General features: G+C 35.7%; 3 protein-coding genes across 5 annotated transcripts; 2 read left to right on the forward strand and 1 right to left on the reverse strand.

Annotated features, from left to right (window-relative positions):
* Nucleotides 1-244: 244 nt before the first annotated feature.
* On the forward strand, nucleotides 245-13761 carry LOC120281795. 3 transcript variants are annotated; one of them, XM_039288487.1, is made up of 20 exons: nucleotides 245-340; nucleotides 1256-1578; nucleotides 1955-2143; nucleotides 2426-2509; nucleotides 3095-3154; nucleotides 3276-3320; nucleotides 4180-4379; nucleotides 5389-5847; nucleotides 6778-6907; nucleotides 7125-7322; nucleotides 7443-7532; nucleotides 8045-8107; nucleotides 8768-8842; nucleotides 9002-9052; nucleotides 9251-9328; nucleotides 10245-10379; nucleotides 11990-12097; nucleotides 12198-12263; nucleotides 12789-12886; nucleotides 13492-13761. In XM_039288487.1, exons 2-19 carry the CDS (start codon nucleotides 1285-1287, stop codon nucleotides 12855-12857), a joined length of 2394 nt encoding a protein of 797 aa, XP_039144421.1. In that variant the 5' UTR covers nucleotides 245-340; nucleotides 1256-1284; the 3' UTR covers nucleotides 12858-12886; nucleotides 13492-13761. The 3 variants fall into 3 exon arrangements, with proteins under 3 accessions (XP_039144421.1, XP_039144422.1, XP_039144420.1); XM_039288488.1 differs by having other exon boundaries at nucleotides 13505-13761; XM_039288486.1 differs by lacking the exon at nucleotides 13492-13761 and having other exon boundaries at nucleotides 12789-13109.
* On the forward strand, nucleotides 12865-17797 carry LOC120282927 (growth-regulating factor 1-like). Its single transcript, XM_039289758.1, has 7 exons — nucleotides 12865-12886; nucleotides 13505-13598; nucleotides 13956-14098; nucleotides 16331-16579; nucleotides 16663-17074; nucleotides 17172-17536; nucleotides 17666-17797. Exons 1-7 carry the CDS (start codon nucleotides 12865-12867, stop codon nucleotides 17671-17673), a joined length of 1293 nt encoding a protein of 430 aa, XP_039145692.1. The 3' UTR covers nucleotides 17674-17797.
* A 4723-nt stretch (nucleotides 17798-22520) lies between these two features.
* LOC120281912 (pollen-specific leucine-rich repeat extensin-like protein 1) lies at nucleotides 22521-23535 on the reverse strand. Its single transcript, XM_039288607.1, has one exon. It carries the CDS (start codon nucleotides 23481-23483, stop codon nucleotides 22815-22817), a length of 669 nt encoding a protein of 222 aa, XP_039144541.1. The 5' UTR covers nucleotides 23484-23535; the 3' UTR covers nucleotides 22521-22814.
* Nucleotides 23536-26027: the final 2492 nt, after the last annotated feature.

Raw genomic sequence — 26027 nt, forward strand, 5'->3', positions numbered from 1 at the left:
TTTAATTTTTAATTTTTAATTTTTATACAGCCAAATGCGCGTGCGGAAATCATCATAATACCCAGAGGTTCAATTCGTGTATTGGTCCTTCCCTTAAGTGGGACCCAGCTATGCTTTTCGTACGTGGCATGATAAGAGACAGAGTGTATATCGTGTCATACAATCCTCTGTACATCCAAATCCGTTACAATAATAAAAGCCCTCATAATTGTTTAATTGAAATATATAACTGTTCCTCCTTTTTCCGGCCGCTCGCTTGCGCGGCGATCGAGAGAACGAAGAACAGCTCCGGAGAGGACTCTTCTCGGCGGCCATCCCTCTCTTGTTCCTTTGATTCATCGTGAGTATGCTTTGTTTTGATTCTTTGGGGACGATTAATCCTTTGCTTTTTCGCCTTTGACCGAGAGTTTTCTTGTTTTTTTTTTTTATTCTTGTTTGTTGAATTCGGGAGTTGAGAGAGACTGATTTTGTGAAGATCCGGGGCCTTTGTTTACTTTGATTGATTTGATTTTTCTGTTTCCTTGAATTAGAAATGAGTTTTTTTTTTTGTGTGTGTGTGTAAATTTTTGATCTTTTCTGATGATTGTGTTGTTTTGAGGTTGTGGATTGATTGTGAAATCTTGAACGAAGGGAGAACTGTGTGGTTCTTCATGTGTGAAAAAAGTTTTTGTTTTTGGAGGTTTAGTTTTAATTCTTGAACTCTTCGATTGGCATAGATTGAGGAGAAATTAATGTGAAAGTGGGTAGTTTGATGCATAGAATGGAATTTGGGGGTTTAACTACTCTGGGGATTAGGCCCTTTATTTGATCAGGGACTGCGGGTTTTTAGCTGGTTTTTATTGCTGGCGCTTTTTATGTGGGAAAAGAAAAGGTTAGGAGAGATTGAGACTATTATTTTATCAATTCAAGAAAGTGAAAGAATATTACTATTTTCTGCTGAAGGGTTTATAATTAAATTAGTTGGTAATATGGAGGCCACCATTTTTATATGCTACATCCAACTGAGACCATTAGCCGCTGTTTCTTCCCTCAAGTAGAGCAGCATCCCAATGAATTTTTATATTCTTGATATTCACTTTACTTCCCGGAAAAATATTGGCAGATTGTAAAGCTGAGCTTCCAGGCAATAAATTCCTAGTATGAAATTTTTTTTTTCCCATTTTTCTTTAGCTTATCTGTTTGGAAATCTTTCTGTGAATGTGCAAATAATTCCGCATGCTTTTATTTAGCAGAATTATATTAATGTTTTCTGCAGGATTTGGAAGATAAACATTGTAACATAGCATGGATAAGAATGAAGAGTCTGGGATTTCTTCATTATTTATACAAACAACTGAAGATGTTGCAAATGCTGTTGCCACCGCTGCTTCTGCAACAACTGTTCGCTCGCCACGTCCATCTGTAGTGTTCTCATCAAGAGACGACAGTGGCAATAACCAGCTTCAGAAACTGCAACGTCGGGTTATAAGCGTTTTAAAGGGATTTTCGCCTCCACCAGAAGTCAAAAAGGCAACTTATAATCCAGAAATACTCACCAGCCAAAAAAGGCAGTGGGCAAATTTTCAGTTGCAAGCCTTGGTATGCTCATCCCTTTTATGTTTCAGTGGCTTTGGTTGCCCTTTTACTCTTCTAGTTTATGCAGGTTTGGGTATGTGCTTTGCCAACTCTTTTTTTCCTTCAATTTTCATGGTTTTTTGTTATGTACTTGTGAACTCTGTCACCTGCAAGAAAATTAACAGGTTTGTACATGTCATGTTTCATTAATCATTGGACAAGCAATGGTCAAGAATCAAGATCATTTGATAGGTTGATGTTGTTAATCAGCCATGTGTAACTGCTTCAACTCTCTGTGGCTGTTTTCCTTCTGTATATTAGATTATATACCTCTTTGTTTCCTGCATCTGAAAGATCATTTTTCCTTTTGTATTTATCATACATAGATTATTTTGAGCAGGATCAAAGGTCGGTCAAAGAACCATCAAAGCTTATTGAGAGCATAGTAGTTGTTGGACTTCATCCAAGAACTGATGTTCGGGCTCTTGAAAAGCATGTATTGGAGAGAAGTAATGAAGATCAAAAGAAATCTAGAAGCATGCTTAATTTTCATCAACAAGTTCATGCTGAACCAAATTTTGAACCCCAGGTACTTTTTTTCATATTCAAATTATTGATATGAGATTCATTCATATATGGTTTACTTTCTCATTTAGCCAATATATTGCTTTCTTTGTGATGTGTCTTTTCTCGGATTATTAACAATGACTGATCTCTATTCATTGTGAGAATGTCTCTTCAGATTTTGCATTAATACTTCCAATTTCATGTGGTATACTTATAATGCATATATTGTTGTTGCCTTCCATTTACCAAATAGACTTGTAGGACAAAATCTTGACTAATTGATTTTTTCTTTTATCCTTTCCAGATTTTATTTGTGTATCCTCCAAAAAAGAAGCTACCTCTCAAGTACAAGGATCTCCTCTCCTTTTGCTTTCCCGGAGGCCTGGAGGTTTGGTACTTTATTTTGTGATGCTAATTTTGGTCACACTTTATAATGGCCATCCCTTTCTGCATTCTAACTTGGAAATTTCTTTATGAAGCCAACTTTTTGGTTCACATTTATCTTGTTTTGACAAACTAAATGATTTCATTAAAAAGAAAATCACATATTAAGCTCTCCTCTGTATAAAAGGGCACACCCTATCTGATGGGATTCCCTGGATTTGATTTAATAAACGGAACATAGCTTTACTCTTTTAATATGGGCAGTCTGGGATCATCTAACAGCTTGTAGCATAAAAGTGTTTACAATATGCATTTTCTGTCGGTGCATATCTGTTCATGAGATATTTGTGTATGAGTGTGTTATACATCTGCTTATTTGGAGTTTTCTACCATTCAATTTTTTGCAGTCTATAGGAAAATCTCCAACTATGTTTCAGTCATCTTGTTTTTACTATATTTGATTCTTATTTATCAGTGGTCCTCTCCTCTTTTGTGATCATCTCTTCTGCTCACTAAATTTATCTATATGTCAAGGCATTGTTGTGGTTATTTTATTGAAAATGTTGAAAATGGCTGCTCTTATCTCTAGGTTCATGCAGTAGAAAGAACCCCTTCACTGAGTGAGTTGAATGAAATTCTTCTTGGCCAGGTAAATAAGCTTTGAATAATTTTATTTTTTTATGCCCAATTGCATAGTAAAACTAGGAAAAGTGCTTCTATATTTTACTTAATCTGTATCCTTGGTCTCATAAGCAATGACCTTTCTGCAGGAGCAAGTCAAGCAGAGTGATTTGTCTTTTGTGTTCCGCCTACAGGTGATTTAGTATATCTCTTGATACTATTTGTTGCACCATTTTGTTCTTTATTGCCAAGTATTACGATTGTTATGTCTCTATTTTACTGTTTGCTATTTGTTTTTGTCATTTGATCTCATGAAGGGTGTGGGTCTTCTCAAGTTACCACTATTGGAATATATTAAGGTTTTTGATGGCATGGAATTTTTTGTTAATGATCTGGATGTGTTGATGTGCTCTTGAACTAGGTTTTACATCTAAAGTTATGTGATATTATCCTGAACTGATGCAGTACTTCATTTGACTATTATAGATGTTGACATGTTGTTCTTTCATGTCATAAATCATAAGGTTTGGCATTATACTAGTCCCCTTCCCATTAAGTTCAAACTATTTGATTTCATCTTGATTTAAAAAATAGGTACCAGAATGGATTGGGAAGGTTTGACACTATACTAGCTCCCTTCCTATTAACTTCAACTATCTCATTTTCATCTTGATTGAAATTGGTACCTGTATGAACTGGTTCATACACCTCCCCTCCATTGGAACATGCAAGCCCTCATAACGCCCCTATCATGTATGGTAGTTATCTTGAGCTGTCAATGCTTATCCTAGTAGAATGGGGCAGTTATGCAAAAGTCCATTACTTTGGAATGCTGACCAGATTGAACTTTTAGTAGGACTTCAACTCCATCTTTACTTCTGCTAAGGTTTCATATTGTGAGATACAATAACGTGAATTGATGATGATTTATTTCTCTTGTTGTTTTCTGATGTGAAAAGTATGATTTGGCTTCAGTTCAGTCTTTTTTCTGGATGTGCAACCTTAACATCCCTTACAGTCCATAGATTCTTATCAGACATTATTATTCCTCAGGTGGCTGATGATTCATCTTTATATGGATGTTGTGTTTATATTGAAGAAATAGTACAGAAACCTTCAGGATTAATTTCAATGCTTTCAGAAGAGCAAGGAACCTGTTTTCCTTTGAGCCGATACATAATAACCACACCCCGGTGCTACTGCATTCTATCAAGGCTTCCATTCTTTGACTTGCATTTTGGTATATTGCGAAGGTGACATTGCATTTTCTTGGATCAGTTTGCTTTCCTTTTTTTTTCTTCTTTTTCCTTTCCTTTTGTTTTCAACATTACATTTGAATGGTTAGCTGACATTATTTCCAGGGATTTTTCTTGTTGATGCATATTTTCTTTAGTTTGAAGTAAACCACGAGGCGATTTGATATACTAATTACTGTGATTTTTCTTCTGCCCTCAACTCATTGTAGTTAAAATGTTAATATTTATCATTTTCTTTCTTGTTATCACTATTAAGAAGGCTAGATCCTGAGCTATTGTTGGAAGTTGAATTTAAGCGGCAATCAGGGTACTATGTCCATCTATTAATTGTTCTGGTAATTTCTGAAGCAAGTGTATTGCTAATTTTGCATCCGTGCCCTTCATAATAAAATTTATGAGGTTCAATGTAAATAGGTTCTAAAATAATGAATTTAAGTTCAGAAAACACAATTGTAACCATAAGAGGCATACTGATAACATCAACATGGCTTGCTTTAGGACTTAGGAGGTGAGAAGGGAGATGTGCCAGGACAAGGAATACAAAATTATCTGATTGAGCTCTGGAGGCTCTTTAACTTCAAATATGCTCTACCTTGATGCAACTTGCTGATTTCCTTGGGAGTTCTTCAGTTATCTGCTTGCAAGGGAATCTAAGTCTGGAGTTTTATGTTATATTACTTATTTTTCATTGGTTTGCTTTGAACATTTGCACAGGAATCCCCAAAGTGAAGTAGTAGATTGTCATTAATTTAAGCAACTATGCTCCTTTCACAAATTAAAATTTTCTCTCTTCTTGGTGTTGTTTGCATCACACAATGATAATATAAAATTGTTGAATAGTTTTTATTGTTTTTCTTGCATGTCACTGTTTTGGAGCCTTCAGTGTGAAGGTTTTTTGCTTGTTTAATATCAGCTTGAATTTGGCTTATTGTAATTCCTAATTTCAGGAGATTGTGATACTCTCTTATTGGATAAGCATCTTGACATGCTTCTCTTGTTCCTGCAGCATTTTCAGTGAAGAAAGGTATGAACGGTTGACAAGAGGCATTGAGATGCTGAACTTGTTATCATTGGAGGAAAATTATGGGCAAGACAGAACTGATGATGAACCCAAAAGCACTGAACAGGATCAATCTTCTGCTGATGACAGAGGTCAGGTGGAGTTCTCCAATATTGATATAGAAGCTCCTCGTGAAAAAATCTCTGGAAATGGGAATCCACCTGTTTCCTGTGAGCCTGAAGAAGAATTGGATTCACAGGAAACTCTAAAGAGCAGCACAGCTCTTGATGTTGGTAAAGAAGCAGGTGATGTGACTGATGGTGATACCGAAATTAGTCTTCAAAATGGTCACAAGGAGCCTAGTAGTGAAACTACAAAGAGAAAACACTTTGAAAAGCAATTTCCAGTGGCTCTTTTACCACTTCTGCAATATCACCAATATGAAAGCCCTGAATCTCATACGAGGTAAGACCATTGTGTTTTATCGTGAATTTCTTTCCTTCGACAGGTCTTCCTTTGCAGTAGACTCAATTTGAAACTTTTATGTTATTTCAAAAGGCGCCCTAATGTACAACTGTTTACTCTTAGATTAAGCTAAGTGTAGATTCTCCCTATGATTGTATCTTGTTCTGGTCAATATGGTAGATTAGATGATTAGGATATCTGTTTGGCTTGAGCCATCATACACACTGGATATATAGCTTACATTTTTTCCCAAATTGATCAAACTATTCTATCTGTTTTTTAGTTTATTGAAAATTAAGTAAATAGAAAATGGGCTTTGCTTAATAAACTCCAAGTGTTAAACTGATCAATTTCTTTTTATGCGTAAAACTAGCCTTCAGTGTATATATGATACTTGATCCAGCGGTAAGGGGGAGCAGAAAATGAAAAGTCATGTCTTTGTGTCTAATGCAAGAACCCAATTTTTCTTATTGAGTTGAAGACACCTATTTGTATTGCCAGTGATGGTGAAACTTTACACATATTCAGATTCTAGGTTGTAACCTTAAATATGGTTGAGATCCTTGTGTTGTGTAAGCTCCAAGGTGAAAAATTGTTTCAAGAAGAGACCCGACTTCCTGTATAATTGGATTTTCTTGTGTCATTATGTGCCACCTTTATTAACTCCTGGTACTCTAAAGTTGTATTTAGAAAGTATTTAAAAATGATGTTGAGATTTCCCATTTAACCTGCAGTAGAGTAATTTTGAAATTACCTTCTTGTGTGGCTTTAAAAGTTATACATGTTCTTTTCAGCATTAGATGAGCTTAGGGGGTTGAAAATGAATCTCTTGATCTTTTATCTGTGGATGCTGATGGTATTTATGTAAAACTTTGCTAGTTTGCTTTTCATAGCTGCCTAAGAATCAAAACTTTTTGTTTGTTTCTCTAGATGCGGTTTCTATGGTTCTTCTGAAGACAAAAACTTCAGGTGTGAGATGGATGACTTGGAGCCGGAGGAACCTTCTTCATCTGGCCAGGAAGATTGCACCAAGCATGACAGCATTCTTGAATGGGCCAAGGTTCAATGTCAATCTATTTAGATGGAATTATCCAACTTCTCTCCTTCTGTCCTTGACTTTCTTTCTATAGAATGTGATACTCCTAACCTTTCTGATGAGGATTTAGGCTGATAATGTTTAATGCTCTCCGCAATTAAGTCAGTAGGAGCGTTGAGCAATTAGCTGCCTTCACTTGATTTGTTCTTTTAATCACATGGCATGGATATTCCTTTTTCAGGTGAACAACCATGGATCCTTGCAGATAATCTGTGAATATTATAAGTTACAATGTCCCACTAGAGGTTCGATGATTACTTTCCAACCTCTTGAACACCTGCATCCCTTGGAATTTCAGAGACCTGCTGAAACAGTTCTGCACATTGCTGGTTCCACTGTTGATCTTAGATCCCAGAATGCAAGTTTAAAATTGGCTGAGGTACATGCTTTGTACCAGTGCTTAAGTGAGATTTGTTTTCTACATATACAACTCTGGCACATATATGTATTTACATCTTTGTTAAAAGGATAATTGACACTCTGACTTCTGGACTTTAAGGCTCAGAGCGCACTCTTGGCAGAGGAGGAGGCGACTGCTCTCTCTGTATGGACAGTCGCATGCATTTGTGGAAGTTTGCGACTTGAAAATGTAAGCGTATATGATATGTGTAGAAATTTATCTGAAATTGTGATAACACTGACATTTATTAGCTTTAGTCTACAAAAAGAGTATTGTAGTGTTGTGGTTCATTATTACATAAAATGATAAACTTGGTCATGTTAAATGTATCCTTCATTGTTGTAAGTGCACAGGTTCAGAATGTTAGCACAGAATGTTTTTGTAATGATCTATGGTTGAAGCAGATAAAGTTGGATGAGATTTGATGGAGAAAAGTGGTTTCGTTTGCATTGTCTGGATTGATGCTATCATCTCATGAAATCTCTATCCTTACATCCTCGCCATCCTAGTTAACTAATCAGAATTCTGCCTGGAACACATTTTTGCAGCTGCTGTCATCTTCTAGAACACATTGCTAGACTGTGCTGATGTTTGTTGATATGAAGTCAAAATGATCATTTGTTCACATTGATATGTACAATTGTGAAATTTTCTTTTAACATGTTCATCATTACTAATATATTCGTTTGTGCTTCTATCAGGTATTGGCGTTGTTTTCTGGTGCACTTTTGGAGAAGCAAATTGTTGTTGTTTGCTCCAATTTGGTATGAAAGTACCCATAGTTTTACCCCGTACCTTTAATTGAGGATTTTATTACATTAATTTCTCAAATTTGATATCTCAAACTTTTGATAGTTGTATACATTCAATATCTACTTCTGTGACCGAGTAATTGGACCATATTTACTACTCAGCTGATTCAGCTGCCATTGCTCTCTTACATGTGCTGATTTCTCATTATATTCACTGAGTTGTTTTATATATATATATATATTTTTACTTATGTTTATATCTAGGTATCTCTAGTTTGTTATCGAGTTAGTGAATATATAATCTTTTTCTCTTGGCAAATATGTGCTTAGCCTAAATTTGTGAAATTCTGGTTATGTGCTTGATTGCCTTTTCTATTTATAAAATTCAGTCTAGAATTACCTTGGATACTCAACACCCCTATCTGTGTGTCCTGCTAACACTGTTTTAATTTTGTCTATGTTTGTGATCGTTTTGCTCATTTAAAAAATTCAGTCTAGACTTGGATATTTTTGAGTTTTGTGCTTGCAATTGAGCTAAATTTTCCAACCAAAAAAAAAAAAAAGGCAAAACGAAAAGTTATCTTTGGTTTATTTGAATGAGCTTTTCACATCTATTGAACATATTTTGATTATCAATGAACCAGAAGATTATTAGCGTTGTCCTATGTGCAGGGAATCTTGTCTGCTTCAGTATTATCTATAGTCCCGCTTATCCGTCCATATCAGTGGCAGAGCCTTCTAATGCCGGTATGCTATCTGGCGTATTTGTAAAGCAAAATTGGTGTAATCTCCTGTATAAAATATTTCTTTGTTTGTGTCAGTTTGATTTCCTTTGGTTTCTGGTTCACTGTATCTTAAGCTCAGCCACCTCTAAATATGAAATCTTGACTTCTGATAACTATCCAGGTTTTGCCAATCTATATGATGGACTTTTTGGATGCACCTGTCCCGTATATAGTGAGTCATCATTCATTGGGTTCCTTCATATTACTTTCCATAAATTGTTGCCATTAATTCTCGTTATCATGTATTACTTACTATGTTGTATAAACAACAATTTATTTTCCCTTAATGTTCTTGTATTATTTTTTTTTCTTGGTTTTATTTCTTCTACATCTGGTGATACCATTAAGTGACATTTTTCTGTGCATATAGGTCGGGATAAAAAACAAGACATCAGAATTGCAATCTAAGCTGTCCAACGTGATTCTTGTTGATGTTAACAAGAACCAGGTATGCAATTGTACTTGCATCATGCTATGCCTCCTGTTCAACCAAGGACAAGTAATGGACTTCAAATAGCACCTAAATCCACCTGGTCTCCTAGACTTTCTAGCCCTTTTCTGTTATTAAATTGCCCTTATATGTTGTAAATTGTTTAAGAATGATGCTTGCATCCTGTACTCATGAGGCTACAACTTTTTGACCTTATTACTGTTAGACGCAAACCAAACAAATATTTTTCGGATTCAATTCAACCCAAGTGCTTAAGCTAAGATAAGAACCAAATATGGAATTGCACTTGCATCATGTCATGCCTCTCCTGTTCTACAAAGGACAAGTAATGGGCTACAAGTAGCACCTAAATCCACCGGCCCCTTAGACTATCTAGCTTTTTTCTATTATTAAATTGTCCTTATAATCAATCGATTAAGCTAGCACCATCACTTTTGATGCTTACACCTTGTACTCATGAGGTTACAACGTTTGACTTATTACTGTTAGATGCAAACTCAACTCATATCATTCTGATTCAATTCAGGTGTAGAATATTCTCACTTTAAAAGGCTAGTCTAAGGGTGTATGCGTTTATACAACTATATCGCAAGTTCGCAACAAATAGTTAAAAATACAACTATATACTCTTCTCTCTCTCCCTCTCTCTCTTTCTCGTGAAATCCAGCTTCATATTTTTCAATGATATTTATATTGTTATTATGCTTTAAGAATCCATAGATGTTATTGAGATTCTCTTTTTGAAGCTTGGTTTCATGATTTTATCTTGTAAAATTAAGGTGATGAAATCACATTAAGTGCATCACTAGGCAGAGTCACAGGTTTCAGACTATTCTCTTATCATTTTCTCCAAATAATTGTTCCCCTTTAAATTTAAATTATATAATCAGTTACTATTTAATGGACCGTGTAGGTGAAGTCAACTTCAATGCCACAACTGCCCCAGCATAAAGAATTGTTCTCAGCTTTAAGCCCTTATCATGCAAGGCTTGTGGGCGAAAGTTACCTGGCCAGGAAAAGACCAGTATATGATTGCACAGATGTCCAGGTTTGCTTTTGCTCTAGAAATAAGTGACATTATTGAATGTTCTAGTGATTTCTCATTAACTTTAGACTATATTGTTTTCAAATGAGAACTCAGTGAGCTGTGGAGTCTTTATTTTTTTAATGAGTGAACTTTGATGTTTGAAATTGAACATTTTTGCATTTGTTAATGGGATCTTTTCCATGCAATGAGATTTGGGGATTATGGACAATGGAGTTTCAAATGATTTGTTATCTGTAAAGTGGTTTTCAAAGCACATATTGGCTAGAGAACATCAGCAAAAATTATACAAAGAATGTACATCATGAAGGCCTACCATCGAAGAGCATTCAGAGGACTAGGCCCAAACATCTGAAACCGTAAACACGTATTTCATGTGTAAATGACCCAACTGGTATATTTAGGTCTGGTTCTCATCAGTAGGTTTACTGCAGGAATTCTATTGCCATTACCTTGTTTTCTGAAGTGCTTTTACTAGTGTTGTCTATTAGGAAGGACAGACTCTGTTACTAGCCCAGAGATAACAGTAGAATAGAGGTAAGTTGCTGAGGGCGTTTCATAATCTGCTTCGTTGGCAATGATAAGCAAGTATAAATGACCAGCATATCCACTTTTGCTAAGCCTATTATGAAGGAAGCTAGTCCTTGATTCAGATCCAACTAGATATGTTAAAATGTTCTATATCTTCTAATGAGTATGTTTATGGGGTTCTACCTTACCATTACTGTATTTTTGCACCACCTGTTATGATATAAGGCCAGTGTTAGTACTTTTCTCATGATAGTTTAAGCATAATATGTAATGCCCATATTTTAGCCTCAAAAGATTCTATGGCACCCACAGGTACTGGATACTGCATGGTGCAGGTTGTGCTACTGTTAAGAATGGTGTGCAACTAATGTGTATGGTCCATTTTAGGCTTTGATTAATTTAGTTGAGTCATGATTGTCCACTTGTTTGGTGTCTTTCTGCCCTCACTTAAACATTTCGCTGTTACTTCTTTTAAAGATGCTCTAATGGTTTTTCATGCACATGGGCTTCTGTAATAGTTTGACTGTAATCCCCTTCATATTCTGTTTCTTTCTTTTCTTTCCCCTTTGCTTTGTTGATTCTTTTGTTTCTTTAATTAATCCTGTGCATTGTCACACTGTACAGCCTATTGTGTGTTTTGCCATACTGTTTGAAGTTTGTTCACTTGCTTTTTATCTGTTATGATTTCTCACCTGATTTATTATTTTCCTTGCGCTGCTAATTCAAGAGCATTAAAACAATCCTTCTTCTGGCTATCTTTATAATGATGAATAAAATATTCTGAATAGAAGTAATCTAATTTCTTTTTCATGATGTCATGATACATGCTAGAAAGTTAAAGAATATTTTAATCTTAAATCGTTAAAAGGATATATTTTTTTCATCTTACATAATAAGTTCATGGTAGAAACCTTGAATCATAGAGCTCACAATCTTGCATTCTCATAGGGTCAGTTGTATTGCAAGGGTACTAGCTTTTCTTGATGAATTACTATTTCTAGTTCTACTTTCTCCTGATGTTCATTTTCTTTTGAAGCATTGGCATTTTGTTTTGGCTGTTTCATGAGGTCTCTATATTATAGGTTGAAGCTGCCAAAGGTTTCTTAGCAGTTTTGAGATCATACCTTGATTCTCTTTGCTCTAATCTGAGATCACACACCATCACTAATGTTCAATCCAACGATGACAAGGTTTGTTTTCCACCTTGATATCATATTTTTTGAGAGACTTTAGTCTCTTGTTGGGTATTTTCCGGCCATCAATTTTGTTGTTTTTATGCTTGATCTTCAGGTCTCTTTGCTTTTGAAGGAGAGTTTTATTGACTCTTTTCCAAGCCGAGACAGGCCCTTTATGAAGGTCAGTTCACTGCATTGGGCAACTTTTTTTCTTTTCTAACACAATACTTTTTTTTCCCTTCACAAACTTAGTCACTCACTGGCTGTCCGAGTCATATTGCTTGTCACCAGTTGCCTTTTGGTCGTGTCACTGACTTTATTTGTTTTGTTAGCATAAATCTTGAAAAAAAATAATAAACTAGGAAGCTCATAGCTATTGTGATTTGATTGTGAATTTATGTAGCCTAGCATGCTTTTGGTGGGCTTGACATTGAAATCTTGATTTGGTTATAGAATATATGCTTACTTGTTTAGGTTATGCTTGTAAGTATTGTTAGCACTTGACTGCTTGTTGATTGGTGAAATGATGAGCCGATCAATTAATTAAGACATGAATTGCCCTCTCTATTGCTGTTAATTATTTGATTGTCCATTTTACATCGTTTTCACTTTTCTTCTTAGTGCTATTTCTTCTATTTTTAGTTGTGAAACAATTTTTGATGGAATACTTTTTCTTTTGTAATCCTTTTTGTTTCATGTGGAGCAGCTTTTTGTGGACACCCAGCTCTTCTCTGTACATACAGACCTTGTCCTTTCATTTTATCAGAAGGATTAGTTTTAGCATGAGAGACCCTGCTAATCAAGGTACTAAAAAAGTAGGACCTTGATAATCGGTCATTATAATTTTGATTTGTACTTTTTTTATAATTCATTCCCAGCTCACTCAATGTCACCTTATTTCTCTTGTTGTAAAGTAAGTGAACTATCAATATATATCATTGATATCAAACATAAAAAGTATAACTTATTTACTGCAAGTTTGTATTTTAGACATTTAAATGAAAAAAAAAGAGAAACATTTGGTCCACATACTCCTCGGTGGTGATCGTACATTACAGTTGTCTGGTTTTGTTGTCATGAATGGGTATAAGCTTATTCAGTTAGAAGCTTGAAAGGGTACCCGATGTCTGGGGATGTGGTTGCAGTTTGACTAGAAGTAACAGGGCCTTTGTGTTATCTCATTGAAGAGGGAATTCTTGTATGCTAATTTATTTCTCTTATAAACAAACCTCTGCTTCTGTGAGCTGTACATGTTGCAGGAAGACCTTCAGTTTCATTGTCTTGAGTCTTTAACCTTCATAATCTGCTTTGAATGGCTATGATCTAATGCTGGATGGTTGACTATGAAGAAAATTATCTGCTGCAAGTAATAATTGTCCTGATATTTTATACCTTTTTGTTGGTTTGAGAATTTTTATGCAGGAACACAGCTTCTTGTTTTAGAAGGTGGTTTAGGTAATCTCCAAAGCATGCAAAGCAATCCCAGATCATGGAACATCGCCGGTTGTCCAAACATGTATATACTGTCCAATTTCAATTCTAAGATTGTGATTGACAATACACTCAATAGAGTAGTATATTGCTGATGCATACTGTGTCATATTTGTATTACATGTAAAGAATTACTGCCTCCCATTCTTGATAATCAGTTCTTGCATCATTGACAATCAGACCACCAATTGTTCAGAACTTGGAAAACTTTCTTGATATTTTCATAGTTGTACTTTTCTCTAACTTCTTGTTTTTTTCACTGAGGAAGCATGGTGGAGTTCATCTTCTAGTGCTCCACTTAAACCATTTTTATGAACCAGTAGGTATTAGTGAGCTGCCTTTTTACCAGTAGCCATAGTAGTATACTATTTTCTGTGAGTAGGCTTCTGAAATTTGAAATAGGAAGCTACCAGGTTTCCAGTTTGCTGTCTGGTGGAGTCATACAACTTGTTTTGGTGATTCAAACTGACACAAGTACAATAAGCAGGCATTTGGGAGCTGCTGCCATGTGCTCCCATTCCAAAGGTTTGCAACTTGTTGTAGAAAATCTGAACTATTCCTCAGTCTTGTTGGCTTTTTCATTTATATTTGTTCTGACCTTTTTATGGCTGAACTTATGTTTTATTAAGACTTCAGTGTTTCATGGTTTCACCAGCAGTGTTTTATGGTTTCATTTGTAGTGGGCTGGTAATCAATTAGATAAATCATGAAAATTTGTCGTGTTAATTGAGCCTTAAAAGATTTGTTTTTCCATGATTCCAGAGATTTTTTTCCAGGTTTTTGTATGTCCATTCCCTTATTTACCTGCAATGAAATATAAAGACTATGAACTTGTGCAGGGTGAACCTTAAAAGATTTGTTTGTTTCTTTTTTTACCCCTTTCAAACAAAACATGGGTAAGTCTTTGAAAAAAAAAAAAATAGAAGATGACAGACCCCATTTGACATCTTGTTAGATTCATTGACAGTCCCATATTATGACACACAGAGTGCATGTGTGTGTTAGCAGTGATGGCAGTGTTACAGTATGCGCATATATGATGGTGGTGGTGGTGGTGGTGGTGGTGTGTGTTCAGAATTACAAAACAACAAAACAAACAAAATAAAAAAGAGGATGTCTTAAGCCACCACACAGAGACTGAACACCATCATATTACCAACCATCCAAACACAAGCAACATCAGCAGACAAGTCACTCTGCAAAATGGATTTCCTGTCCATAGTTTTTTAACAAACCAAAATGGGTAATGGAGCTGCTGCTTATCCAGTTTCTCATTGTTTTCTTCATCACTAAAAAAGGGTACAAACTACAAACTTGATGTGCAAATGGCTCCTCTTCTCTCTCTCCCTCCATGAATTGCTGGTCAGTAAACAGTGTTAGTACACAGACGTTGTCAGAGATATGGGTCAGTATCATCTTCTGGCAATTTCAAGACCAGACCAGACCAGAAGAGGCCAAAAAGATATTATTATATTTCTTCTTGGGAACTTATACACCGTTCATCTTCTTGGTTCTTGGTTCTTGGTTCTTGGTTTGCAAGACACCAGATGAGGCCAACCATGTTTATCTCATCTCTTCATGGTGTACAACATCACCACTTAAATTTAGGGGGTACCAACTCTGAAAATTACACAGCTTTTCTATTCATAAGCATCTGATCAATGTCTCCATCTCTCTCTCTCAGAAACCAATGACACAGTACATACAAGCCCCACAACTCCCTACTGAAAACTGGAGAAAGGAATGTGCTAGCATGCCAACGTGAATGTCATTTTATCTCTTTAGTTTTTACTATTTTACTGTTTTTTACTTTTCAGTGTTGAATCTTGATTGATTGATCACTTGATCACTGTTCCCAGATACCTTCACCCCTGCAGTAACTCCTTTTAAAATATTCTAAACATTAATATTAAAAAAAAAAAACAATTACCAAATGGGCTCTTTCCTACTCTCTCTCTCTCTCTCTCCTCCCAGCCACTATTAGCACCATCGCCTTCCACAAGTCATATTCCTCTCCTTGCTTTAACCCTTTACTTTTTGTTTTTCTAAACAACTCCTAGCCCTTCCTTTTGTTTATGAGTTTCAGTAAAGCTGGCAGAAGACAACAGCAACAAAAGGCAGCAAAGGCACAGCAGCCTGCTTCACAGAGAGATAGAGTGAAATATATATATATATATATATATATAGAGAGAGAGAGAGAGAGCTATGTCTTGTGGCAGGTCTGGCAACAATGCTGCTGCTGCTACTACTGCACTGAGTCATAATAATAAGATCAGAGTCTCCACTGTCCCCAGGTGGCAGCAGCATCAGATGCAGCTTCTGACAACCATTACCATTAAAACAACCAGCTTTATACCAATGGTTTTGAGCAACAAATACATTACTATAATACACACACACAGACATTATATATATATATATAACTCATTTACACAGACTTAAGATATCACACAACCACCACCACCCTCACCTCCTCCTTCCTCCTTTTTGTTTTCTTTTTAAACAACTCAAAACAAGTTTCTTTTGATTTGGTCATGCACCAACAACACACAGGAGATTCTGCAGCCCCTTCTCTGTCTCTGTCTCTCTCTCTCTCTCTTCACTGAATGACCTTTCCTATGCACTTGAAAAACCATTTCTTTAGTCTTACATTCAATGCTTTTCTTTCCACTTGAACACCAGCACAACCTTTGCTAGTTCACTGTCACTACTTCCTTCTCTTCTCCTCTTTCCTTTGAGAGTGAGTGAGTGAGTGAGTGAGTGAGTTGATACACAGAGATGATGATGATGATGAATGGGAGGGAAGCAGCAGCAGTAGTTGTAGCAATAGATATCCCTTCACTGCAACTCAATGGCAAGAGTTAGAGCACCAAGCTCTCATCTTCAAGTACATGGCTTCAGGCATTCCTATTCCCTCTGATCTAATCCTCCCCATAAGAAGAAGCTTCATGTTAGATCCTTCTCCTTGTACCACCCCTACTCTTGCTTTTCCTCACCAACTCCCAAGTAAGTTTAACTCTTATTAACTTCCTTATCTTCTTCCATTGTTATTGTTTTTCAAGTCTTGATGTGATTTATATTTTTGACAGTGGGGTGGGGGAGTTACCAGTTGGGGTATGGGAGGAAGGCAGAGGACCCAGAACCAGGGAGGTGCAGGAGAACAGATGGAAAGAAGTGGAGATGCTCTAAGGAAGCTTACCCTGACTCTAAGTACTGTGAGAGGCACATGCATAGAGGCAAGAACCGTTCAAGAAAGCCTGTGGAAATGTCACTAGCCTCCATCCCCACCACTCACCACTCTCGCTACCCCACACCACCACCACCTTCTCTTTCTATTTCCACTCCTGATTCTTCCCATAACCTTTTTTACCCTTACTCTTCTTCATCATCATCTTCTTCTTCCAAAACTTCTACTGCTTCCACTGCTTCTACTACTACTACTACTACTCGTTTGCATCTTGACACTGGAAGTTACTACTCAACAGAAAACAAAGATTACAGGTGTGTGTGTGTGTGTGTGTGTGTGAAGAGCAGAGAGTTTTCCATTTGTTTTGATCTCCATGTGTTGTTTTTAACATGGTGTAGAAATACAATACAGGTATGGTCATGGAATGAAGGATGTAGATGAGTACAGTTTCTTTTCAGAGAGTTCAGGTGCTTCCAGAGATGATTCATGGCCAAAACTCAGCTCAAACTACTCAAACTGCACTGCTGACTTCTTGTCTAAGGAGGAAGGAGAGAAGCAGCAACAACAGCATTGTTTTGTTCTGGGAGCTGATTTCAAGCTAGAGAAACCTGTGAAGGTTGACAGAGAGGAGGTGCCTCTTCGCCATTTCTTTGATGAGTGGCCTCAGAAGAGCAAGGACTCATCCTCTTGGATGAGTCTTGATGATCATTCAAGCTCTAGAACTCAGCTCTCCATCTCCATTCCCACAATGGCCTCAATATACCAGTACCACAATGGTTAGTTCTTCAAATTACTTGGCATGCATATAATATATATATATATATATATATGCACACACACAGGCATTGTGTTCTCATGTTGTTGTTGTTGTTGTTGTTGTTGTTGGGTGTGTTCCTGTTTTGCAGAAGGTTGAACTGTGCTGGTGTTCATTTGTTTGTTCTTTCTCTTTCTGTTCCTTTGGTTCTATGTGTCTCAGTGGCTGATAAGCCTCTTGATTGAATGAATGAAAGAATCAATGTATGAGACTTTGTTGTATGTTTATCTACTTGAATACCATTTCATGAAAGCTTACTGTGCCATGTTAAATAATAACTAGATTCCAAGATTAATGAACTCTATAAACCATGAATATATTCAAGCATTTTTCTGCAAACTTTTAATGCTTCTGCTGATTGATATGTTGACACTGCATTCAATCTCTGTATAACATGCAGTGAATTCTGAATTCATTGAATCAAATGTGTGACTTAATGGAACTGAAATCAAGTTAAATCTGGAAAACAAACATATTCAGCAAAGAAGTTCACATTAAGCAGGAGTAGTAGCCTGCCTTATTTTATTGGTTGGTTCTTTAAATAAGAGAAAGAAGTTGAATGAGAGGATTCTGAAAGGTTTGGTCTTTGTTGTTGAGTTGAGACCACCCATAACTTAATGACTGGAACTGATCAGACAAAAGACAGTCATGGCAGACAAACTTTAAGATGAATGCAAAGAGTTGATGCTCTTACATGTCAGATCCAGAGGATTAATTAATTATATATCTATATATCTATATATATAAACTATGAGTAGTTGCTATAGATGATATTATTATTATCCACATGGAAGCTTGGTCAACACTGTATCATGCAGGGCATTGCTCTTCTCCTGGATCACTTGTTATAATAAAATATTATTATTATTTAAAATAATTATAATTTTCTTCTTTAAACATATATATATTATCTTATTCAACAAAATATCACATATGCTTTGATTTCTAAATTTTTTAATTTAATAAGATCCAAAAATAATTTGATTAATAAAATTAAAATTTAAGATTAGTGGGTGGTAAGCCACATAGTTTAAAATGTAATTTTCTCAAATTATTTAACATTTTTGGTGTGTATTAAAAATATGTATTTATGTGTGTCTGTGTGTATATAAAAGAAGAGAAATTGCTGAATTTTTGTTTGTACGTCAATGAATACACAAAAAAATACATCTGGATTTAGAGGGAAGGTAGTGAAGGGTACGATGTACCCCCAGGCAAAATAGTACCAGCAGGTCTGGGCCTGGGATTTGTCAGAGGTGAACAAGGGAGTAGTGCGTGGGGTCTGATCCTACGGCCAGAAACGTATGCAACCTGCACTCTAAAACGGACCCGCTGCACCTGCGAGTGCAGCACAACTGAACCCTCTTCCCACTTTAACCCTCATAAACTAACCTTATTTAACAAGCATGCCATAATTTTTTTATATAACCTGTACTTACATAGAGTAGGGTGGTCTTTAGTCTACATAAATAAAATAGGGGAAAATAAAACTAAAACAAAGGTAAAGATACAAATTACCTATTCCTTTCTCAAACATGAGTTAAAAAAATGTATATTTTATTATGTTTTTCTAGTTTGCATTCTCAAAATATATATAAATATGATAAGTTTATGTCAGGAACATGCAAAGATGTGGAGTAAGCTTAACAAACATTTGTTTTTTTTATATAATTTTTTAAAGTAATCAATCGAATAAAAAAATAATTAAAAAGTAATTATACATTTATAATAAAAAAATAGAGAAAATTATAAACAACCTTTTAAAGATTACAGCAATATTGAATGGAGAATATAGAAGCAAATTATTTGGACTTTTAGGATGTAAACAAAAAACAAAAAAAATTTAGTGTTAATTATTTAATTTGAACATGGCTCCCATGTGTTCCCATGTAACTCAAAAGGTGAACAGGTTACTCTGGGTAAAGCATGGGCTGGGCTGTTATCATGATGGCCCACTTGACCAGAGATCCACTTACATAAAGGAACTCACTAGCTGCACTTTTTCACAGTTCCTTGCATCCATCTTTTTATTTATTTATTTATTTTTTTTTATTTTTGGGAAAAAAATAATGGAAAAGAAAAAGTCAGGGTGCTCCCTCAAAGTCAGATGCTCTTTCAATCCAAGTTCCAGTTAAATGAAATCTTTCTCTTTTGGGGGGCCCCCACCTTCTTCAATCCATGTTTCAATCTAAATGCATAAATAAATTTCACACTGTTCATCAACTTCTTCTAGAAATGCACAGTCTTAGTCCCCCACCAAAAGAATTTCCTGTTCAGCAAATATTAAAAAGTTTCTCTCATATCTAAATTTGCAGGAAAATTCTCAGTAAAGAATAAACTGCCATGATTTCCATCCACATTAATTGAAATACAAGAATGTATGCAAAGTTTCAAATACCAAATAAAGCTCCTGTTCAAAAATAATATATACATACATATTCAAGCTTCAAAGAAAAAAGAAGAAGAAATGAACAGAAAAATTGTGCAGAGATTTGCAGAAATCAATAACTAAAGCACTTTCAGAAATCCTTACTGAAAGTTTCCAAATCAAAATTAATACCTGACGACAAAAATGTACAATTTTTTTTTTTCTGTTAGCCCATCAACATATTAAATGAAAAAACAAGTGAATGCTCCCATGCAAAGTATGGTCCTGGCAGTTGTATCTTATGGTCTGGTTTCACAGCTCTGGTAAAGTACTGAAACAATAAAGCCTTCCCATATCCTATTAATAGTCCTTAATGACAGTAGTGGTTGTATGTTCTGGTTCAACGTGAAATCAATTCAATTTCAAATTGCTCAGTAGCTCTCAGTCTCACTCTGGACACCCACCCCACTAGTTGCTCCCCACCACACCTACATAAGAAGCAATAGCTGTTTCACAGTATCTTTGAGCAAATATCACCCATCATTTCAAACATGTGCTCATAAAACCAGATGGAAAAAACTCCAGCCAGGAAAGAAGATCATAAACATACAAGAACTGATATGAGAAAAGAATTGACTTCTTGTTTTGCAGATACTGGACATATAGACAGCATCCAAGGACCTAATTCAATCACTACAAAGTACAACAATACTTGAGGTTGTGCTTGAAGGAAGATGGAGAAGGGTAAAACATAAAAATAAAGTATGGGAAAGAATGCCATATTTGCACATTTGTTTGTTTGTAAATCTTATTTTCTTCATCCAGCCAAACAATAATATTAAAAAAAAAAGTGTTCCCTCTACTCTAATTCTCTTCTTTCAGTCAATATAAAGCTGCAAGAGTTGAAATGACACTAAGAAAAATGAATCAAGTGGCATGCAATCCTCCACCGCTTTCAAGGTTAAGGTCAACCTGCATTGTTAAAGTGATGCAGATTTTAATGTACATTACCATCATAAAATGCTTCCTTCACCCAATTCTAAAAATCAATACCTCAAGTACCAGTGCAAATTGTTTAAGAATTGTGGGTTAAGCAATGTTCAGTTTAAAGAAAAAAAATGTTATTAAAAAGCACATATAATAACACCAGGGAGTTCATGTTAGAACTAGAACTGCTGGCAAGTAGTACAATGTCATCCACTGATGGCAAGTAAATTGTGATCGTTTTTCAGAACAGTAAGAAAGCTGATGGCAAGTTCACTGCAAAATGAAGTCGGATTATTTTATCTACAAAATCAACTATAAACATCAAAGCATGATTTTCAAACATAGAAGACAACACATTATAAAATTGTTCCTGTTCTTCTTAAATCAGTAATATGACAATCAGATTAACGAACCTGAAAAGGCTAATACAACGATCAAGTTTTTCCTCCATAGTACCTGTGCAAGCAACCTTACCAATGCAAAAAGACCCACCAACATTCACAATCCAGAGAAGCTTGAAACATAGAAGAGGATTTTAATCATTACATAGAATTGGTTTCTATTCATATGAGTAAATTATCATTTGCGTCCACAATCTATCAAGCTTTAATCCTCAAATTCCCCTAATTTTGAGATTCCAAAATCAAAAACCAAACAAACTGTGGAAGAATGCATGCCACAAAACAGTTGCCAAATATCTAAACTTTGGACTTTTAGTAAAACATATACAGCCTGGTTTACTAAAATAGGTGATGGTGAACATATGTCTAGCAATCTCCATCTTTTGAGGACATCTTTCTCCCTAATTAGTTGCTAAAAACAATTTTAAATAAAATCAATCCAAATCCCATGGTTGCCCATGGCAAGAATCTAGTAATAACAAACAACATTTTAAGCACCCCTTCAAAGTTGTTAACATGATTGACTTTAAAGATGATCAAAACAATGAGCAAGATCTACATATTAAGCAATTTATGTAGAAAAGTTACTCACAAACCAAGCTTGGGCATGGGTAAATAAGCATATAGAGTCTTGAAAGGAAGAACATCCTTTGACTAGCCACCTTGTAGTTACATAAAAGATGAGTCAAAGCAGTTCAAAAAGACTAAACCAACCAGGCGATGACCCATCCTTCAATATGCTGTTGATAAATGAACCATATATGTACAATTCCGATGATTAATTATATTATTCCAGAGATGAATATGAAGGACCAATATCTTGAGCCTTAACCATACATGTTCAATTATCATCGACAATCATATTCAACAAATAACTAACCGTAGCAATAGCAGATGAAAACTTGAATAGCAATAATTGAAAGGCAAAAATACGAAAGGCTAAGAAATGAAAACATGGAATAATCAGAAATTCAGAATCCATGGGCAAGAAAAACTTCATAAAAATTTCAAAATCCCCTCTGAACACGACAAATGTGTCATTACACACCATAAAAATTCCATTCATATTTACAAATTGATACAGTGTATTGTATCATAAGCAATAGGAAGGTTTCTTCTATGCGGCCAAAATGATAATGCAGGTACAAAATCATAAAGAAGAGATAACCACAAAGAATCAAACTTAGATATACATCCAAAAGAGGAAAATTACGTTGAATAGCTTCAATAAACGTAGGAATATGAACAACTTTGTATATATGGAATAAAGAAAAAGAGATACAACAATAGAGAAATACCATTTTTTACACTGGGCGCCTAATTGGAACGCGAAGTAAAAAAGAACCACTCACATTGCACCAGCCGCCACAAAAGAATCATCTTTTCCACTCCCAACAAAGAAATTCACACACCCTTCACCAATCTTCAGTTTTCACGAAAAAAAGAATAATTTTTTCTCAAACCCCACGTCTCAAATCCAAGAACTAAGAAGAGGAAGCCGAGGATGGAATCCTGAGGCGTCGCCGGCCACTCCGCGTCACCTGCGGCCCATCCTCCAACATCTTCAATTGCCATCGTTTGAAAGCCAAGAAGCCACCCAATCCGATCTGCAAAAGGACACCGATGCCAGCGAACAAAAGCCCGAGCTTTTTCCCGAAATTGAGACGCCCCTTGCGGAGAGGTGGTGGTGGTGGCCCTGGTGGGGCGTTGCGGAGGGGGAAGCGGGTCTCATTGCGGCAAATCTGGCCGGGAGTGCTGCAGGGAGGATGCTGCTGGTTGGAAGGATGGGCAACGTGGATGGCATTGGGATTGGCATTTAAGGTGGCTGGAGACTTGGTGAGGTGAAGGGGCTGGGGAGGATGAGGCTGATGAGGGGGAGACGGATGGGATTTTAGAGGCGGAGTGGGCTTGGGATGGAGAGGTGGAGAGGGATGCGAATTGTGAGAAGGAGGGGGATGCTTTTGGGGAGGAGAAGGGCGGCGGGCTGGAGACGGCGATGGATGTGGCAATGGATGCGGCAATGGAGTGGCGGACAGGAAAGGGGAGAGGGCAAGGATTAGGATTAGGGTTAGGGTTAGAGATCGGGGAGAGAGGATCGCCATGGACGTGGGATTAGGGTTAGGGTTAGGGTTAGGGTTAGGGCCACCAGTCATCGTCCGGCGAGGGAGGAGAGGTAGGGGAAAAGGGAAGCCATGAAATGCCCATTTTCCTGCTTTTTTTGGGAATTTTTTTGGACAATTTTCCAGATGGGCATTGCTTTGAGATCTGAAATTTTGGGAAGATGCACGGCTGTGATTAAATCTAAAGCTGTTGTATTTTTAGAAGGATATCTGGATTTAACTGATTTTTGTCTGGATTTAAATTTACTAAACATAGTTTTACAAGACGTATGACTTGTGAAATTCTTTGATTAACGTTCTAGGATTAGCAGACAACAAAGATTATAGGTAATAAATTACCATTATTAACTGATTTAGGGTAAATATATGTAGAAATATAGATATGACTTAAGAAGGGAAATGAGAACTAATTTGTGGATCACAGATTAATTTGAGTTTTGTGATTCATTTGTGATAGAATATGATTAATGATAAATATATTTTGTAAAACTAAATGAGAGTGAAGTTTCGAAACATATTTGCATATAAAATATAAAAATGTAAATGACTCATCACATTTATTGGAGAAAAAATAATTATAAAGTTATTACTAAAATAAAATGACTTGCTTTATTACTTCCTTGAGTGATTATTTTCTCATGCGGCCGCTCATGTTGATGTATTTCTTCTATAATTTTCTCTTCATTAATTAAATGTGATTTTTTTAAAAAATTACCAAGAAGATGGGTGAGGAAACTATTTTTCTTTTGTGAAAGGGCCATCCAAATTTGGTGTCTTTTGTTTGCCATTAACAAAGAATTCCAAAGCATGTGTTTACCTTATAATGTCAAAACTACAATGCAAAATAAGATTTGAAAGTTTTGGAACTCAATAATGGAACATATATTTTTCTAACAAAATATGAATTGCTTCTTTGTTTTTACAACTATGTCATGTATAGTATGTGTTTTTTTTTCTCCATCCAACTGGTGCATTCCCAAGACAGGATTAAAAGAAAACTTTCCAGTAATACATAATCTCAGCTGTGATATGAACAGAAGTATCAAAAGGAGGCCTTCAATTGAAAGAGTGAGGACTATCTTCCAACTATGGTTGACATACATCCAGCAACAGGACTATCAACAGGCCCCATGATGCCAAAACTCTTTGAAGCAATCCTTTTTTGTTTTACTAAAACAGCATCCATGCCACATTGCCATCATGATATAAATTTCTCTTTCAAAGAAACATACATATATACATTGACTTTCATCTCATTTGACTTGTTTTAAATGTTTGGCATGGAACCTTATGTAGTAATCTTAAGGTATATATCAGTGAAATTGCCACTTTCCTTGTTTTAAAAGACTAAAGTAGAAAACTAGGATTCTTTGCCACTATAGCCAAATTGGAGCATCCAATGCTGCATCCTATACTGGATACAATTCATACTGATGTTAAGAACAAATTCTCTTTTACAGTCTTGCAGTTGAAGATTAAAGTTTTAAAGTTTGAAGTGTATGGATTCTAGAAAGGAAGTTCCATGGCATTCATCCTTGATCTGGAAGGCCAAACATCCATGAAATAGAATTTTTGTGTATTTCTTGTCCAAATGCATGCTTAATTTCTTCCAGACTTAGTTTTAGTTAATTAGTTGTCGAAAACTGTTTAATCTATCAACACATAATCCATTGTGTTTTTATACTTGTAATGCTTTGTCAGACGTTGAATGTGTTCAGAAAATGACAACAGTGATAAGCGTTTTATATCTTATATAAAACCTTATGCACAAGCTAGCATGATAATAAACTAAGTCATCTAACAGTTCTTGTGCCTCTATCAAACCCTACTGAAAGAAAAGAAAAAGAAAAAGAGATTGAATTCAACCTGTGGCCAAAAACCAACAGAAAAAATGGATATACAGACCCATTAAAGCATGTATAAAATAAACATTAAGAATTCAAAAGTGTAATAATTGATCAAAAGGCATGTTGAAAATGAGTTTGCTCAATTGACAAAAGTTATCCAAGTATCATCAGTACTGAATATAACTGGTTCTTCAATGAAGCTTAATTAAATAAATTAAAGAGAATTTCTTTGTCAAGTGCATTGCCAATCACTTATCTTCTCACCCAACAATTTTTAACTTAAAAGGATAAGAAAGCAAAAGAAAAAAGAAGCATTTGCCTGCCCATAGTTGAAATCAATGAGGACTAATTATTGAACTAAAAAAAGCAGATATCGCCGCAAAAGGAAGGGTACCTTGGATGATCAAACTTGGCAATATAATGTATCTGGCCAATGAAAAGATTGCTTCCAATCACTGATAAAGAACTGTCATTGTACTAAACGTAGCAATTAACATATGGTGCAAGTGAATCAGTTCTTTTATTCTATGAAGAATCCAATGATGAAGACAGTGAGGAATCTTTAGACAATTTAGCAAACATGATTAACTTTTTTTCGGTTCATTACACGACAATTAAAGCCAGAAAAAGGATCTCTAAAAAGAGTCAATGGTGAAGAGAATTTCAATGAAGGAGAGGGACATCAAGGGTTTGTCTTTGCAGAACACTTTTTTTTTAAAATTTTAATTCA

This window comes from Dioscorea cayenensis, chromosome 18 (assembly GCF_009730915.1).
Source record: "Dioscorea cayenensis subsp. rotundata cultivar TDr96_F1 chromosome 18, TDr96_F1_v2_PseudoChromosome.rev07_lg8_w22 25.fasta, whole genome shotgun sequence".
NCBI classification, from domain to species: domain Eukaryota; kingdom Viridiplantae; phylum Streptophyta; class Magnoliopsida; order Dioscoreales; family Dioscoreaceae; genus Dioscorea; species Dioscorea cayenensis.

Excerpts from the sequence above, each read along its gene's own strand:
- LOC120282927 (XM_039289758.1), top strand. The coding sequence starts at position 12,865 with ATGAGAGACCCTGCTAATCAAG. Across the intron at positions 13,599-13,955 it reads ATCGCCGGTTGTCCAAACAT|GCTTCTGAAATTTGAAATAG; the intron begins GTATATACTGTC and ends TTCTGTGAGTAG. Across the intron at positions 14,099-16,330 it reads CATGTGCTCCCATTCCAAAG|TGAGTGAGTTGATACACAGA; the intron begins GTTTGCAACTTG and ends TGAGTGAGTGAG.
- LOC120281912 (XM_039288607.1), bottom strand. The coding sequence starts at position 23,483 with ATGACTGGTGGCCCTAACCCTAACCCTAACCCTAACCCTAATCCCACG.
- LOC120281795 (XM_039288487.1), top strand. The coding sequence starts at position 1,285 with ATGGATAAGAATGAAGAGTCTGGGATTTCTTCATTATTTATACAAACA. Across the intron at positions 1,579-1,954 it reads ATTTTCAGTTGCAAGCCTTG|GATCAAAGGTCGGTCAAAGA; the intron begins GTATGCTCATCC and ends TATTTTGAGCAG. Across the intron at positions 2,510-3,094 it reads GCTTTCCCGGAGGCCTGGAG|GTTCATGCAGTAGAAAGAAC; the intron begins GTTTGGTACTTT and ends TCTTATCTCTAG.